Source organism: Podarcis bocagei (genome assembly GCF_964188305.1).
Source record: "Podarcis bocagei genome assembly, chromosome: 9".
In the NCBI taxonomy this organism is placed as follows: Eukaryota; Metazoa; Chordata; class Lepidosauria; order Squamata; family Lacertidae; genus Podarcis; species Podarcis bocagei.
Window position 1 is genome coordinate 40,833,452 of NC_138134.1, and position 17,454 is coordinate 40,850,905.

The following is a 17,454-nucleotide window of genomic DNA, read 5'->3' on the forward strand; positions in this document are numbered from 1 at the left end:
TTAAGGTGGACTGCGTATGTACAATAAGCATATGTAACCATTAAAGTTCATATTTCAGATAAATACAGTCAAGGAAATATGCTGCATACCTAATGGATTAATGGTGTATTGTTCTTTTCCCTGATGTTAACTTCCTTTTTAGGAGTATGACTCTGATTAAAATCTAATTGACCAAGTTCTTCTAATATCTGAATTCACTGTAAAGAGAGCATTACTCTCACCATTATGTTACTGACTACCAATTGTGAAATCTACGTTAAGCAGCAATGATGCAAGTGAAGTAGCTGAACTTATAGTCCTGGACTGCTTGTTTATATGCTTGGGGGTTGCTCCAAATAGAATATTTTGGGTTTCTGTAGGTTCCCCCCCTTCTAATATATTCTCCTTAAAACTAATTACTTTTTGTTTAATTAGTGTTTTTATGGAGCAGTCAAGTAATTTCGTTGTCCCCGAAGGGGGCAATGACAATAAAGATATTATTATTATTATTATTATTATTATTATTATTATTATTCATCTTAGTAAACTATTTGTTTCTTAAACCTGTGTGGTCTCAGCTTAATGTAAACACCCTTACACTTAGAGCTTTAAATTTTACACTACCTAATGAGGATTGAGGAAAACCCGAGGAAGGTTATTTAAGCTGATGAAAGTGTAGGTTTGTAGAAAATTCACTCCTTTTATCTGGTGGCAACAAGAACCTCAAATGGGGAAAAGGAGGGTGCAGACAGAGAGGTACACTCTCTTATGACCATGTCTACCTTTACTGGGAGGCACAGGATTCAGGTGTTTGAGACATGGCCCATCACAGTGGATAGAATCATAGAATCATAGAGTTGGAATAGACCACAAGGGCCATCAAGTCCAACCCCCTCCCAATTTAGAACTCATCCCCATGCTCATAGCAAAACAGTTGCCTCAGAACTTAATGGAGCAACAGACATATATGATTGCTTGTGAGCATTGACTGAATCCATGTTTTTCTTGGCCATACTTCTAATTTGTGTATGACATTGCCAATTGGAGCAACGTGGGCTAGGAAGAATAGATGCTAATTGGTGATACATCTCTCATGAAGAGAATGCTTGTAGTTGTCATTCTTCCTGCTTGAGGAGAGAGAAGGTTTACCTGCTTGTGAGAAGAGGAGGAAGTTGTTTTGCTTGCTTTTTATTAATTGCTTGCTATTAATGTTGTGACTTTAGTCATGGTGGCCACATGACCCAGAAGCTGTCTGCGGAGAAACGCTGGCTCCCTGGGCCTATAGAGCAAGATGAGCGCGCAACCCCAGAGTCGGTCACAACTGGACCTAATGGTCAGGGGTCCCTTTACCTTTACCTAATGTTGTGACTTAGTTTTAAATTCTGAGTATAGAGGCTATGTCTTGGTGCAAATTAATAGATTTTAGCATTGAATTCCGAATTCAAACATTTAAATTAAGCTTTGTTACCCAGTTGGTCTATGTGGCATAAACGCTACAACTTGTGATAGATTTCGGTTATCTGACTATGCACTATTCTTGTGAAGGATCTCTGGTTTATTCAATGCACAGAATAGATAATGTTAAGGAAATTGACTGAACATTTATAGCAAATGAGGTGGAAGTCTGTAAAATCCATGCATCACTTGATCATAATTTTCCAAGTACATAATGAGTGGCCTGAGGGGACGGCTTTGAGGAAAGGGACCGTGTTCTGATTGAGGCAATTGAACAGTACTACTGAGAATCTGAGTTACAACTCTGCCCTTGGTGCATGATTGCTGTGTGATAATAGGGCAAGACATACAATCCAAACTTTTAACAGATGTCTTATAATTGTGCCTATTTTCATGGGGAGCCAACATTCGGCGTCTGTACTTTGTGCAGGTTGCCGCAATAACTATAGCTGACATCCAGTAGAAATGTGCTGTTTCACTTTAAAATAATAAGTTCCCTTTTTTACAGTGGGATGTGGTTATAACTTGTACCCATATTCTTAGATGCTCAAATAATATATCTATGAAAATCTTCCATAAAAATTGTCCCATCCCCTCAATTTAGTGCTAGAAGAGGTAAATCCTCTTCTTTGAGTACCAGGCAGCATTCCCAAGGTTTTATTGATTTCATTCAAGTCAAGTTTCCCATAATTTCCCAGAAGGAGGGCTTCTTCTAGGTTTTAACTTAAGAGTGTATTTACAGAAATCAGAGCAACTCTCTTCACCTGGGTTGGTGCTGCTTCCACTTGATTTGGAATACAGTCTTACGAACTGGATGGTGACTGGAAACAGGGGTTTTTGTAGATACCGTCAGAGGCTTGTTTATCTGTTTTTATTTTACTTTCTAGCATTTCCTTTTCATTGTAAGAGGCTGGATTGAGGACACATGAAAAGGTGTGTTTTGAATAAGCCCTGAAAGTTGTTCCCCATGGGGCGTGTTGCTTCTCTTTCACTCCAGGTGATGCAAGTAAAATTGCTTTCAGATTCCTTAAGTATATGCATTTAGAGCAACCTTGCCATCTTTGATGGTTATTGCAGAGAGCAGAGCAGAGCTCCTGAAGGAGATTTTTTTTTTTTTTTTTGCAACAAACAACCCACAATACTTAAGTATTGCTTGGAAGCATCAGCCATGACAGCGTGTGTGTCCATCACCAATTTGCTCTTTGTCATTACTGAGTACCTACAGCAGAGGCAGCTAACTGATGGTCCTTTCAATACACTGCATATGTGGTCACTGCATATGCCCCCTGTTTTTGTGGCCACCAAGCCCCCATTTGCCATTAAAATAAATATTATAAGAAGAATGTCATGATGTCAATGTTTCTGTGCACCTCAAACCCTTATTTTTTTTTTAAAAAAAAACCTAAACCATAGGGTTGTTGTGCTGAGAGGAAAACATGGCGTGCCCCACACCAATGCATGCTACCCTGACCTCAGGTGCTCCACCAGATGACACCATCTCTCCTGTTCTGAAAGAAGTTCTGGAGCTGCGCTCCCTCACCTTTCTCTCCACTGATCTATGGTGTATGTCCGCTTATAAAGGATACATTTGTGTATGGATTTGTGGATTATGTGTTGTAATTCCTTAAGGAAAAGTCTAATACTTAGGAAGTAGACATGAATAATGGATAGCTTCTAAGGGGTTCACATGCTATAAAGAACAATGACTCATATTCAAATGCAGGAAGTTGTTTACTCTTATATATGAATGCATATATAAAAGAAGTCCCTCTGTCTCACACACGTGTATGTTACTGAAATCTTCACATAATTATAAATCAGATTTTAATTGGGCCAGATCTTCAAATCCATGGCACCTCTAAAAATGTAGAGTTTCATAGCTCAGCCACAAATTGTTGTCACACATTATGCTCCTGCATCGTAATAAAGCTGACTCTGTACTTGGTGGGGAGATGGCAAACTGAAGAGTCAGATAAATGTATATACATGTATTTGTTTATTCATAGATGTTTTTGCACCACTCTTCAGCTAAACTGCTTTTCAGCTAAAAAGGCTCCTAGAGAAGCTTAGAGATTAAAAAAAGCAAGTCAGTCTCTTCCCTCGGGCTACCAATCTAAAAACACAACCCAAAAAGGGGGGAAAGGAATGGAGGAGGAGGAAGGAAAAAACAAACAACTCAGGCGCCAGTTCCTAACACACAGTTCTTATAGCAACCAGCTATGTGACAAATGAGGGAGAAGACCTGAAATTTCTGTTCTCTCAGAGGAGCGGATAGAATAGCCCTGCTTCCCTCCTTGCCCTGTGTTGCAGCCTGATGGAATGGCTGCTGCTAGATGACTATGTAATATAAGGAGTGGATACAGCCCTCTCCCGAAGAACAGCTGTGGGAAGGAAACCTAGGCTCTGGAAAAAGGAATAGTCATCAAAAAACTGGAATATTAAAGAGAAGGTTATGTACCATTTTTTTCATCTGATGCAAGTAATGGATATGATTATCAAATATTTGTGTAATTAGTATGCTATGTGAAAAAAATGTATATTCTAAGGTTGTGTTTGCTTCCCAGCAAATTTCTTCAATGGGTGTACCAAGTACATAGCTGTCAACGGTTCCCTTTTTTAAAGGGAAATTCCCTTATTCCGAATAGGATTCCTCTCAAGAAAAGGGAAAAGTTGACAGCTATGACCAAGTAGCTTGACTACTTGTTTGCAGAGGGTGTTTGCAGTACACAGGCACAACTTATAACAGACTCACAGATTTAAAAATGCCTTATGCATATAAAATGAATGCACAAAGAATTAATCGCTACAACATGAAGTCATTGTTTTTCAACTAGCCGTACAATTGTGGATGGGGACTGTATTAGGGCTTGAAAAAGGAAAGTGTGGCCCCAGCCTGTGCTTCGGGGGGAAAGCCCTCTGTCTGAGTGACTTCTTCCTGTTCTAAAACAAACCTTTTGACATTCTTCCCTTCAGCCCCGAAATCAGTAAGAATAAATGGACAGTTCTCCCCATGGAATGATGCAGGAAGTGGAGTCTCCAGGGATCTTTACTGTGCTTTATAATTTGTTCATGAGTTATCTAGAGTTAGGGGTGAGCAGTCAGGTAGCAAAGTTTGCCAATGATATCAAATTGTTCTGGGTGGTTAAAAGAACATGGGATTATGAGGTGCTTCTCTCCACACTGAGCGAATTGGCAGTAAAATGGGAAATGCAGTTCAGTATAAGCAAATGTAAAGTGATGCAAATTAGGGCAAAATAATCCTAAAATATGATGCGGGTGGCGCTGTGGTCTAAACCACACAGCCTAGGGCTTGCCAATCAGAAGGTTGGCGGTTTGAATCCCCATGACAGGGTGAGCTCCCGTTGCTTGGTCCCAGCTCCTGCCAACCTAGCAGTTTGAAAGCATGTCAAGTGCAAGTAGATAAATAGGTACTGCTCTGGTGGGAAGGTAAATGGTGTTTCCGTGCGCTGCTCTGTTTCGCCAGAAGTGGCTTAGTCATGCTGGCCACATGACCCGGAAGCTGTCTGTGGAAAAACGCTGGCTCCCTCAGCCAGTAAAGCGAGATGAGTGCCACAACCCCAGAGTCGTCTGTGACTGGACTTAACAGTCAGGGGTCCCTTTACCTTTTAATCCTAAAATATATTATGGAGCTGGAATATGTTCAGAAAAGGACAACTAAAAAGAACAAGGGGTGGAGCAAGTGCCCTTTGAGGAAAGATTACAACATTTGGGGCTTTTAATTTAGGAAAAACCAAATGAATAAGTTGGGGAGTCATTCTGTGGTACGGAGAAAGTGGATATGTTTCTCTCTCTCTTTCATAATACTAGAATTCAGGGCAATTCAAAGAAGGTAAACATTGGAACATTCTGGACAGAAAAAAGAAGGTACTTCTTCAGGCAAGACGTGTAGTAATGACCATCAACTTGGATGGCTATGAAAGAGGACCAAGGCTATCAATAGTGTCTAGCCACTAGCCACTGTGGGAGGCTTTATGCCTCTGAATACCAGTTCCTGGGAATCCCAAGCAGGGGAGTGTTGTTGTGCTCAGTCCCTGCTTGTGGGATTCCAGTTGATGCCTTGTTGGCCACTGTGAGAACAGGATTCTGGACTAGATGGGCCTTTCACCTGATCCAGCTGCGGGACTTTTCTTCATTATCACAGCTGCATAGATGATTCAGATTGAATAGTCTTGCACTACACGTGTATGGTTGCTGCACACAGAAAGTACACTTAAAGTACAAGCAATGTACTGGTAAAATTTTATAATTAGGCTGCTTAAATTTTCACCACAGAATCTTCCAGAACTAGTGTGTCAAATCTGTTGCGCCAAAAAGGGGATGACTCTGTCTTCCTTGTTCATTATGATAGTAACTTTGATTACATGTGTTCTTGCTTACAAGATGCGTGAAGTTTGAAGTTTGATGCTGAGTATTTATACCCATGGGGATGGAAGTTAAATGAAGTTTAAAAGGTGAAAACTAAAGACATGAATAGCTGGGTTGTGAATCACCTTTTTCCAGGATTGATGGCAAATCATCCAAAGAGTTGGAAGCTGTAGGTAGCACTAAGAAGTGATCTGTCTTTTCTTCTTGCTAGGCATGTACTCTAGTAAATCTTTCTAGAGAACCAGTCAGGCCTTATTTATCTTTGTTTTCACGTCACTTGAAAAGATACTGCAGATTCAGTATTTTGCAAATAAGGTCTATACGTAATGGCTTAAATAAAGTTAAGTTTGCTTAAATTCATTGAAATCAATTGGGATTAAGCCTGCCTAACTGTTCATTGGATTGAGGCCAAATGTTCTTACCCTGGTACCTATTAATAAATACTGTGTTGACTACCTGAAAGGTTCTATGTAAATTAGTTTGACAGCATGGAAAATTATTTTTCTCATAATTATATGTTGGTTCTGCATTCAACTGCATAGTCTCTAAAGGCTTCAGTAAAAGAATTGTGTGAAGCTTACAAAATGTTTTACACCATGAAACACTCTATTTCCATTACGATGGTCTAGAGATGGGTAGCCTCTACTTTATTTATGGCCACTGCTTGATAAATGGCTGAGGTTTTAGTTAGTATTCTCCATCTCTATCTGCATGAAAGCACAACACATTTCAGTTCACGAGATAGAAGAGAATGCTTTATCTCATGATGCCCTCTAATACCTCGATGTTATTTCATCTAGATTTATGTTCAAAGTAAAGCCTTATTGGAACTTGAGCACTTTTATCTTTCAATTTAAAATCAAGTGCATAATACATTGCTAACGGAGGGCAGGCAGACCATTTATTTCTCTTGTAGTTAAGATCCAGATGGAATTTTATTTTGTTTTCAGTTGCTGAAATCAGTGGGGGGAAAGGAAAGATGCTTAGACTTTAAAATTCCGAAAACCTTCATAGTATATTGCTTCAAACTTATAAAAGACAGCCTTGTGGTTTTTTTTTTTTTTTTTTTGCTGTTGAACTTAACAGATATAAAAAAACAGTTGTCCAAACCTTTAAATATAAGCATTCATCATTAAAATACACAATAAACAAATACATTAATTTAATGAGGGGACTTGTGTTGAGAGATCAAAGGAATGCCTGTGTAAATAAGTGTGTCTTCAAAAGGTGTTACCATAACACAATTTTACAAGTGTAAATGACTATGAAATCCCCCTACCATTCACCTTGCAATAGTGCAGTTTGGAAGTACAGGAATCTGCTTTGGGCAAAACAAATTCAGTCAAAACCATGATTGTGGCAGTGCTCAAATATTTCTGTAATTTTAGCAGCCGTTTGTCTTGGAAATTAATTACAATTAAAGTGTGGTTCTCCATAGACAAGAATTTGTTCCACAAATAATCATTTCTTCTAATATGATGACATTTTGTGATTGATTTTAGTAGTACCAGGCTGAATAGCAGCTTTGCCATCTAACTTCTGAAATTAACACTTCTGATAATTCATACAATTCATAATTCATATAGCATTTAGTATTCATTGCAAAAGTGTTTTTTTTCTTTCTTACCAAAACCAAATCAGTTGCCTGCCTCTCTGGTCACATTCTGTCAAGGTGTTCTTTGCTTATGTCCAAGCTGGATATTGGGGTGATATAAAACATGCATTATGGGATACATAGTGCTGCTGATGTATTTGGATGAGTGGGTCATTTAAAGCACAACATCCATAGGAAGGAAATGACCTCCTCTCTTCCTCACCATTTATTCTTTCCTTGGCTCAAAATAACACCCACTGGGAGAAAAATGTCTGGGGAAAAAGATCCCCACACAGGAGACACAAAGCAAAGAAGGGACAAGAGTAGAGAAGGTTCAAGGGCAAGAGGAAAAGGGACTACAAGGACTATGCTAGCTTCTCCTTTTGCAGCTCTACCAGAGGAATCCTCTGTTTCATCCAAGTCCATAGCCCAGGAACCCTAGACAGGCACCCTGCCCCTGGGTGAGGTCAGTCCCACCCACCAAGATGTGAGACATCAACTTTCCATCAGCCCTGGGCTTCATACCCAGCTAGGGTGCCAGGACACATGCAATAGGTTGGGCTCTTCAGATATGGACAGCAATAGGGAGGAAGCATGGAGCAGCCTACCTGCTGGTACACGTGGGATTGATTCACCCGGGAGCTTTCATTGACATACTGACTTTGCAGCTGATTTGGAGGATCCATCCACAATCTCCCTAATATTTTTTTTGGGGGGGGGGTGATAGGCAGAACCACCTTCTCATTGGGTCCTCACCTAGTCTATGTATGTGTGAGGAGAGGAGATGGCTGGAGCCTGGAGCAGCAAACACTCCCAAACTGCTCAATGGCTGTTTAAAGAAGATAGTCCTATCTACATCATTTTTGGCAGACTTTTTGTTTGGCTTGCATCCACCTTAATGCCAGGAGTATGGCAGCAAACACCCTGGAAGGGTGGAATATTTGGCTAAGGAACTGAGGGCTGAACCTAGTGTTCCAGGCCAGGTTGAGCAGCTCCAAGTTTGACGTGGGGTAGCTGTTTGAGGAGCCTTTGGAGGTGATATTGGTGGAGACCAAGGTCAAGAAGAAGGCCCTCCCCATGGCTAAGAAGGGTGAGATGAGACATCCTAAGGGCTTGGGGAAGAACATGTCTACGTGCACCATATTGAGGTGCCTTACAGAGTATAGTGGTTGGACAGTGTTCTCGAAGCTACCAGTATGAGTTTGACCAAACTGCGGGAGGCAGTGGAAGATAGGAGTGCCTGGCGTGCTCTGGTCCATGGGGTCACGAAGAGTCAGACACGACTAAACAACAACAAACAGAGTATAGGCTTACAAGGCACTGGAGAAGTCACCCCAAGTGAGCAGCACCACCGACTCTCTTTGGCATTCAGCTGTTTAGGTGGCCCTTAGGGAAAGCTGCATATTCCTAGATATATGCAAGGCTCCAATGTGGGCATCAGTCTGCACATTTACAAAGCACTATAAAATCAGTGTGTCTGCCTAAGTGAATGCACACTTCGACAGAAAGGTGCAGATCCTGAGTTAAGACATCTCTCATTCTAAGGATTGTTTCTGTGAGTTGGTACTGCTCACCTACCTCCTGAAGCTACATATTCTTATCTGGGATTCTCTGTCAGTTAGAAAACAGAAATTCTTGCAGTAAATTGGGATTCCGGAGGGCATTCCTGCCTGCCCTGGGTCCCAGGGACTTTAGGGTGGGATAGTTCCTTACAGCTTCTGCTGCTGCACATGTAGAAGAGGTCCTTTGAGCATCTTGTAGTTTCTGTTCCAATTCCTAACCCCACTTTGGCCATCCTTTCTTGGTCTCAGCTCCCAAACTGGGGGATGGTCCTCCCCCCCCCCAAATGAGGCTGTTCTAGCCAAAGTAGGTGTCCAGGGGGTGCTTTCTCACCCACCCCCAAATTGTGTCCTGTCTCTGGGTTGTGTTTTGACAGTGCCTTCCATCTCCAGAGGGGGCAGCATCACAAAGGTGCTTCATGTTCTCTGCCAGCCCTTGAGAACATCAATTCACAGTGAGAATTCCCATTTTCTCCATTTGAGCTTTGAAGGGATTATGTTTTGCAGTCAATTGGCACAAACTCCTCCTCCTCCTCCTCCTCCTCTTCTTCTTCACTCCACCCATCTGACTGGGTTTCCCCAGCCACTCTGGGTGGCTTACAGTACTTATAAAAACATAGTAAAAACATTGTAGTTTAGTACGCATGTTCTACTACTCTAGCATCTCGTCATCCTGTTAGGCACTTCTGATACTTTCAGATATGCCTAAGGTAACATTTTGAGAAGGTTTATTGGATGATAATCATAACTGAATCTGTTACGAGAATAATTAATAGACTCAACTTCTAGAGCTGTCAGTCAGACACTTTCTTCAGCAGCACAAAACTCACACTCATGACCAGGCATAAGCAAACATTTTACCTGCATGATGTATTTAACCTCCAGCCCAGGAAACACGAGATGTTTTTCTTTTGAACAGGCATCTTGTGAAATGAGCTCCAGACTAGTCTCCTGTTTTCATTACAGCATGTGGTTTATTAAGGCTACTGCACTGTACTTTCTGTCTGGTTTTCTGTTTTGCAAAATTGCGCTTCACACAGATAGAGTTTTACCTTTTACAACAGTTCTAGCTTAGGCATTGCAGCCGCAATATGTTTTTGGATTGTACTGACTTCTGTGAAATACTAGCTTTGGTTTGGTCACTCCTCATAAAAGTCATACAATTTTGGGTTGTTCTCAGAAGTTTTGCATGATTCAAAGTAAACAGCAGCCTAATCTATGCACTTCATGACTAGTCTGCATTTTTTTGTTGCCCATTCTCATAAATACCTTTTCTCCCTACACAACTGTAGCCATTGTCCCTTTCCTGTACTTTTATTAGTAAAGCCAATTCCATAAGAAACTAATATTGTGATGCTCTACCACTTAGTCACTGATAGTTGCAGTTTCTATATCCTTGTTCACCCACACTGTATAAGTGTTGTTGTTGTAAAAGAAGAGTGTGTCTTCCTGTGAAAGGGAAGAATTATTGATAATTCCTAAATCTGAAACCTCAATCTATGCAAATCAGAAATAAATATATTGTAGTGCCCCATCTCTAGAACACTCTACCCAACAAGGTATCTGCTTCCAACTCCTGTGTCGTTTTGGTGTAAGAAAAGGGCCTTTTTTAAAATTTCCAAGGCCTTCTAAATATTGCTTGACTTTGTTTTGACTCTGTTTCTGTGGTGTTTTTATACTGTTTTAATATATTTTAATTTGTTGCCGAAATGTTGGGGTGTGCTTGTTCTATTGCTCTGAATTATTTATGAGCACCGTGAGAGTGGTAAAATTGAATGTATTGGGGTATGAATACATAAGTAAATATAAAATATTGGCTAAGCATAGAAGTGATGAACCAATTCGCTTGCTACCTCCTCTTTTATTTCCCTAGCTCCCCAATCTGTTATGGATAGTACCCAACCCTTTTCCATCTCTGGCAAGTGTCTGTCCACTACTTTCCTTCCAGATTAAAAATCCTTTCTCTTCCTAGAAGTGACTGACTCCCATTTACTTGCCAATGCAAGCTCTTGCATCTCATGCTGGTTTGTACTTTCTGTTTTATCGAGCAATGTGTTGGTCCTGAACATTTAGCTGCAAGCAAAGATAGAAGGCATAGATATGAGAGACAGGTAAAGTGGAGTTGTGCTGATGCTGTCTGTTGCCTGACCATCATTTCATAGCAAGCAGTCCTTCACAATATCTTTTTCATTCTGAATATCTAATCTAACCTTTTTGTAAAACTTAATAGCTCTGTTAGAAAAACATATAACCACAGATCTAGCACAACAGAGGAAAGCACTCATATATTTTAGCTGTTTTTATTTTTATGCACAATCATCAGGTAAACACAAGAGGTTTAATTTTGTCTCATTTACCGTATTTTTCGCTCTATAGGATGCACTTTTCCCCCTCCAAAAATTAAGAGGAAATGTGTGTGCGTCCTATGGAGCGAATGCAGGCCCCTTGGCTTCAGCGATAGCAACGCGAAGCCTCCGAAGTGCAGAGGGAGTGCTCCCTCCGCGCTCCGGAGGCTTTGCGTTGCTTTCGCTGAAGCCTGGAGAGCTAGAGGGGTTGGTGCGCACCGACCCCTCTCACTCTCCAGGCTTCAAGGATAGCCGCCTGAAGCACAAGTTCCCGCTGCACTCCGGAGGCTTCAGGTTCCTTTCGCTGAAGCTGGGAGAGCAAGACTCTCCTGGCTTAAGCAGAGAAGGAGAGCTGCACAGTGCTTCTTCAGCCAAGCGGGAGGAGAAATGGAAGGGGGTCCTCACTGAGCAGCTCGCCTCGCTGAGCAGAGAGGGTGAGAATTTTTTTTCTTGTTCTCCCCCTCTAAAACAAGGTGCGTCCTATGGTCGGGTGCGTCCTATAGAGCGAAAAATACGGTAATTGTCCAAATAGAATTGAGGTTGTGTGTCTTCCTGTGGTGGCAAATGCAGTAAAAGGGTATGAGGCTGTTTCTTGAAATACTGTCCAACTTCTGTTGAAACTGATTTGCTTATTTTCATAAGAACACTTGACCTGCTACTGAATTCATGATATTCCCTTTCATGGTTCAACATTTAATAAATCTTATCCAGTGAAAGTGTTTATTTTTAATGTTATACTATTCTAGAAATGATTCTCTGTGTCCAGGGACAGTTTTTCTTCCTGATGCAAATGTCCTAAAACACATCCTGTACCTTAGTGTCATTATACATTAACTAATTAAGGCAAACGTGAGCTATCATCTAATGAGGCAGGATGGGGGGGACTAAAGATGGTGAATTTCCCAGAAATGTTCATGTCTCGCTGCATGGTTGCATCTACTTTTACTTACTTTTAACATAGCTGCTTCACATGTTGCAATTACAGCCAGAAAAAACAGCATTGTTTAATTTAATCAAAAGTGCAGAAAGATGAATGGATGGCATGAATAATTTACAATCTTTGCATAATACTGCAGTGCAGAGAACTGGAAGGATTGATGGCCAAAGCAGTTAACAAATTTTAGAAGCCTCCATTAGCTTTTCATTGTCATATGTTTGTGGCACTGGATACAATAAGGTTTGCAAGAGATCTCAGTCTAAGGGACTAATTACTTGTGCCGATTGCCATACTGATGAATAGACTCTCATTGTATCATTCCCCTGAAAATGAGGAGCAGTTTGTGATTCACGACTCTATCCTACTTGATATTTGATAGTAATTTTAACAGATAAATGAAGGAAGGCAGAATGATGAAGTGGCTATCCATGCTCCATGACTATCAAATGCATACACATAGCCAGCTGCGTTCTGCCTTTTTTTGTAATCGCTAATGGAGAATTTTAAGTTATTAATCACGCTTTGAGCAAATGTAGCTTTTTCTTAGGCATATAACTGTGCCTTTATAAATTCTGCAGAAAATAAGCTCCTCAATTCTGTGTATGTTTAAAAATAGTAAAAATGCAATGTAGAGCATTCAGTTAAAATGGATTCAGATAATACCTGAATTGAATTTATTAATGAAAATTCACATTTTGCATGTATTATTTTTTGTACAATGCATTACTATCGAATGTGGACTTTAAAAAGAATTAATGGCTCTAACTGCGTAGTAGGCGTGTAGCTCTTCTTTTAGATAGCTAGATTCACTCTAACAAAAAATATTTTCTCTTTCTGGAGTCTAAATAATTAAAGAAGAGGAATACAGATATTGTGTGTCCAATCATTTGTAATCTATAAATTAATCAGACCTATTAATTTGTCAGAGTTGTCAGATATACAATGATTATTAGCTCATGAAAAGAAATGAGATTATAGTTTGTAGTGTTGGTTTGCCATTCTTGGAGGAGCCATTCTTTTATAAATAAAATTCTAATTTTGTAATTGGAGCATGCAGATGTTGGCTGTAGATCTCTAGTGTTATTCCTGTAGGCTTTATTACTTTACATATAATACAATGTATTTGCATATATAGGTATGAACATGCACCTGAATTTGCTGTTTTTGCAGTTTTTAATGGTTAATATACAGTTTTACAGCACACTCGCTCATGATCACATAACAAGATAGGAACTGGCATTTATATATAGCCATATTAAAACGATCTATGCATATTTGAATAATACAGTGTGGAAAATAACAAGTGTGATAGAACCTTTTTCTAAATGTAAATTTTAAAAAGTATACCTTCGATATTGTGCACCATAACATGCAGTTCTTAATTAAATGGAAACATGCAGCTACATAAAACAGAAATCCAATCAGATTTGTTTGAAAATAGATTGCTGTTTTACTCTCCTGGAATGGTTTATTTAAAAACAGGAAATGGAAACGAAATGTATTTTCTTGTGTTGTTCTAAGCCTCAGGGGCTAAAAGTAATGAATATTTTAAGAGATTATTTTAATTAAATTCCTGCACATCTAAACAGAGTAATATTTTATTATCACATGCATAATCATGTAACAGAAGTATTCATTAAAGTTAACACTTTCTTGACCAAGAATTTGTGGTATGATTTACTGACCTTGTGCAAAAAGGCACAAATTAGGAAGAAAAATGAAGGGGGACAGACTTTGATTAATATAGGTAATGCTATACCATATTTATAATAGCCTGTTCCCTATTCTGCTTTATAAATGCAGTCACTGAGAAAGGTGCCCTGCTGAGGCTGAAATGAGGCTGAAATCGGAGCACATGCCACTAGAGTGTGGGGAAACTGATCACACTGTCAGCAATTCATTTCAAAATGATGTATTTAGTGCTCATTTCACCTTCCAAAGGGGGGGGAGGGAAAGGAGTTCCTCAGACTGGAAGGTGATATTGTTATTTTCAAGGACATACCTAAGTTTTAAGATCGCAGAAAAGGGCTTAGGGTGCTTTTTTGAAAAAGAAAAAGAGCAAACAAGGAAAGCTTTATGCAGAAATTCAGTGCTACCATGCTGTTTGATAATTGCTAACATATGTGGTTCCTCTGTTTCATTGTAGTCGTCCTCGTGAGTTCTGGCGCCTTGACTACTGGGAAGATGACTTGCGGCGCCGGCGACGATTTGTGCGTAACCCCCTTGGATCTACACATCCTGAAGCGACGTTAAAAACAGCCATAGACCATGGTCAGTGTAAAATCTGCTTCTTGACAATAGCAGCAGGTACAATGCATGGCAATGGAGCTTCAAGCTCCAGTCATCGAAGAGGAGGTGAAACACTTTCACATTCAGAGGTCCCTTAAGTTTCTTTCCCTGACCTGTGCATTTCAAGACCTAATTATATCTTAATGGCATCTCCCTGTACGAGTCCTTTGCATAGGAGGCTGAACTTAGCAGTGATTTGAGACAAAGGTAGAAGATTCCTTTATTCCCTTGGTATGGTTTTGTGACAAATTACCTTACATGAACTGTAGCAGTATGAGCAAGGCATATTTTCCCTTTGAAAAAAATCCCCACTGATTATTTTAATTAATGCCAGCAGAATATGAAGACTGTGTACAGAGCTTACTATATTTTCAGGAACCCTGTTTAATTCTCCTACATGTTAGCTCATTTTGTCTTAATTGAAGTAATGCAAACCAGAGAACATGTATTCTCCAAATCAGAAATACATTAGAAGAATATATACTATGTTTAAAGGTAATTGTTTATCTGTAATTATTTTAAAACTCAGTATTACCATGTGTTATGCTTTGCTATAAAAATGAGCCAAATCAAACAAATTATACTGAAAATTAGTTTAAAGCTGAGATTTAATCTTTCTTATTAGAAATACTTTGGAAGTGAATATTGGAGCAGGGAGCAAGTTACCAAACTCTCATTGAATAGTTCTTTCCCATTTTCCAATTTAACTCACATTTTCTATTTTTATTTTTTTTTAAATGGTAATTTCTATTTGAAATTATGTTAGTGTTGTATGGGTGTCTAGGAAGGCAACATAATTTGGAAAGTTTGTTCTGGGCCAAACATCTTAACCTCTTGCACTCATGTCTTCAAATATGTCAGCAACTATAATGCCAAATATGACGCAAGTCCTTTGAAATAAATGACCAAACAGGGAAGAGTCAATAATGTGATCTAAACATGATAATGGTCTTAGATCCTGCTAAAGATCCTGCTAAAGAAGAAAGGGAGAAATGAGATGTAGAATTAATTAGGCTTCTTCTGCTTTGAAACTGCTTGTACATTTTGTTCTACTGTACACTAAAGGCTTCAAGAGTGCAAATTGTCTTTGTCTATATATACTTAGTTTTAGTAAAGCTTGATACTTTTCAGTTGTAAGCCTACTCATATTTGCAATAATTAACTGCCAACATTTAATTTCAACTTTTCTAATGTGGGTCAGTTGCACACTTTATGAAATAATTTAACCATTCATATTAACTTGAGCCAACAGTGTGACACGGCAGCTAAAAAAGCCAATGCAATTCTGGGCTGCATCAATAGGAGTATAGCATCTAGATCAAGGGAAGTAATAGTGCCATTGTATTCTGCTCTGGTCAGACCTCACCTAGAGTACTGTGTCCAGTTCTGGGCACCACAATTCAAGAAGGACACTGACAAACTGGAACGTGTCCAGAGGAGGGCAACCAAAATGGTCAAAGGCCTGGAAACGATGCCTTATGAGGAACGGCTAAGGGAGCTGGGCATGTTTAGCCTGGAGAAGAGGAGGTTAAGGGGTGATATGATAGCCATGTTCAAATATATAAAAGGATGTCACATAGAGGAGGGAGAAAGGTTGTTTTCTGCTGCTCCAGAGAAGCGGACACGGAGCAATGGATCCAAACTACAAGAAAGAAGATTCCACCTAAACATTAGGAAGAACTTCCTGACAGTAAGAGCTGTTTGACAGTGGAATTTGCTGCCAAGGAGTGTGGTGGAGTCTCCTACTTTGGAGGTCTTTAAGCAGAGGCTTGACAACCATATGTCAGGAGTGCTCTGATGGTGTTTCCTGCTTGGCAGGGGGTTGGACTCGATGGCCCTTGTGGTCTCTTCCAACTCTATGATTCTATGATTCTAAAGAACAATTAATATTTTAGTCATTTTTAATATTCACCTGTCTCCTTATTGTTAAAAGCAATGCAGTGTGCAATATTATATTAGTAATAATCCAACTGGATAATACTTCTGAAGAATGCAGAAATTGTTTTTCAGACAGTCTTAAAAACTAAAATTTCACTACTGTTTGTCATAGTCACATGTGACAAACACTCTTACATTGCATACATTGGGAATATGCTAAGTTCTGTAGAATGGTACAGGTGACAAAAATAATGTACTGTACAATCTGTCATTTCTCACTGTAGTTATTGTAGAAAATGGCCAACCATATGCACCAGTTATAATACAGTCCAATAAGTGAATTGCTTCAAAGGGAGTTGAGTGAGTAGAATAAGTACCAGCCCTGTGATAGGTCTTCTGATCTCAGTTGCCATCATCAAGATTAAACATAGCTTTTTGAATCAGAGAAAGTAAAGAACACTATTAAGGCAACTATTTATTTATTTGGACCTGTCTAATTCTTGGGGCTCAGTGTAAGTAACAACAAGCAAATATTTAAAAAATAAAATAAAATGAAGCAGCTGAGATCTAACAAACTGCTTAGGTGAGTTCAAGGCTTGTGTGCACTTAGTAGGAAACCCTAATTTCCTTTGTAACACTAGATCTCAATTCTTTTGAGATTCAAATGAACCATAAACACAAAGAACTGTACATGGTGGCCTGAAAGTCTAAATAATAAGGTTGCCCCATAGTTAAAGAAAGCTTAGTTGTTTCGTTATGAGTTTTAGTTGATTTTATTGATTGAATTATTGATTACATTTGCCTGTGAGTAAAACATTGGGTGGGTTCTAATGCGGCTTGTGAAGTGGGACTTCTCCTTCCTCTGCTCCCAAATCTGTTCTGTAGGGTTGGGGGGACTGTGGAGCAAATGTAGAGGGGCATGTGGGTTCTAGAGGGCAGAGGAGAGAAACTAGAAATTCCATTGTACAGTGGTACCTCGGGTTACATACGCTTCAGGTTACATACGCTTCAGGTTACAGACTCCGCTAACCC

General features: G+C 39.6%; 1 protein-coding gene across 4 annotated transcripts in view; it reads left to right on the top strand.

Annotated features, from left to right (window-relative positions):
- The window catches only part of LRBA (LPS responsive beige-like anchor protein), a 364,869-nt gene that overhangs the window by 173,196 nt on the left and 174,219 nt on the right, over nucleotides 1-17,454 (top strand). For all 4 annotated transcript variants that reach the window (XM_081208302.1, XM_081208305.1, XM_081208304.1 and 1 more), the window contains exon 38: nucleotides 14,402-14,526. In XM_081208302.1, the coding sequence (XP_081064428.1) occupies nucleotides 14,402-14,526 (125 nt within the window). The remainder of the gene's footprint in view (nucleotides 1-14,401; nucleotides 14,527-17,454) is intronic.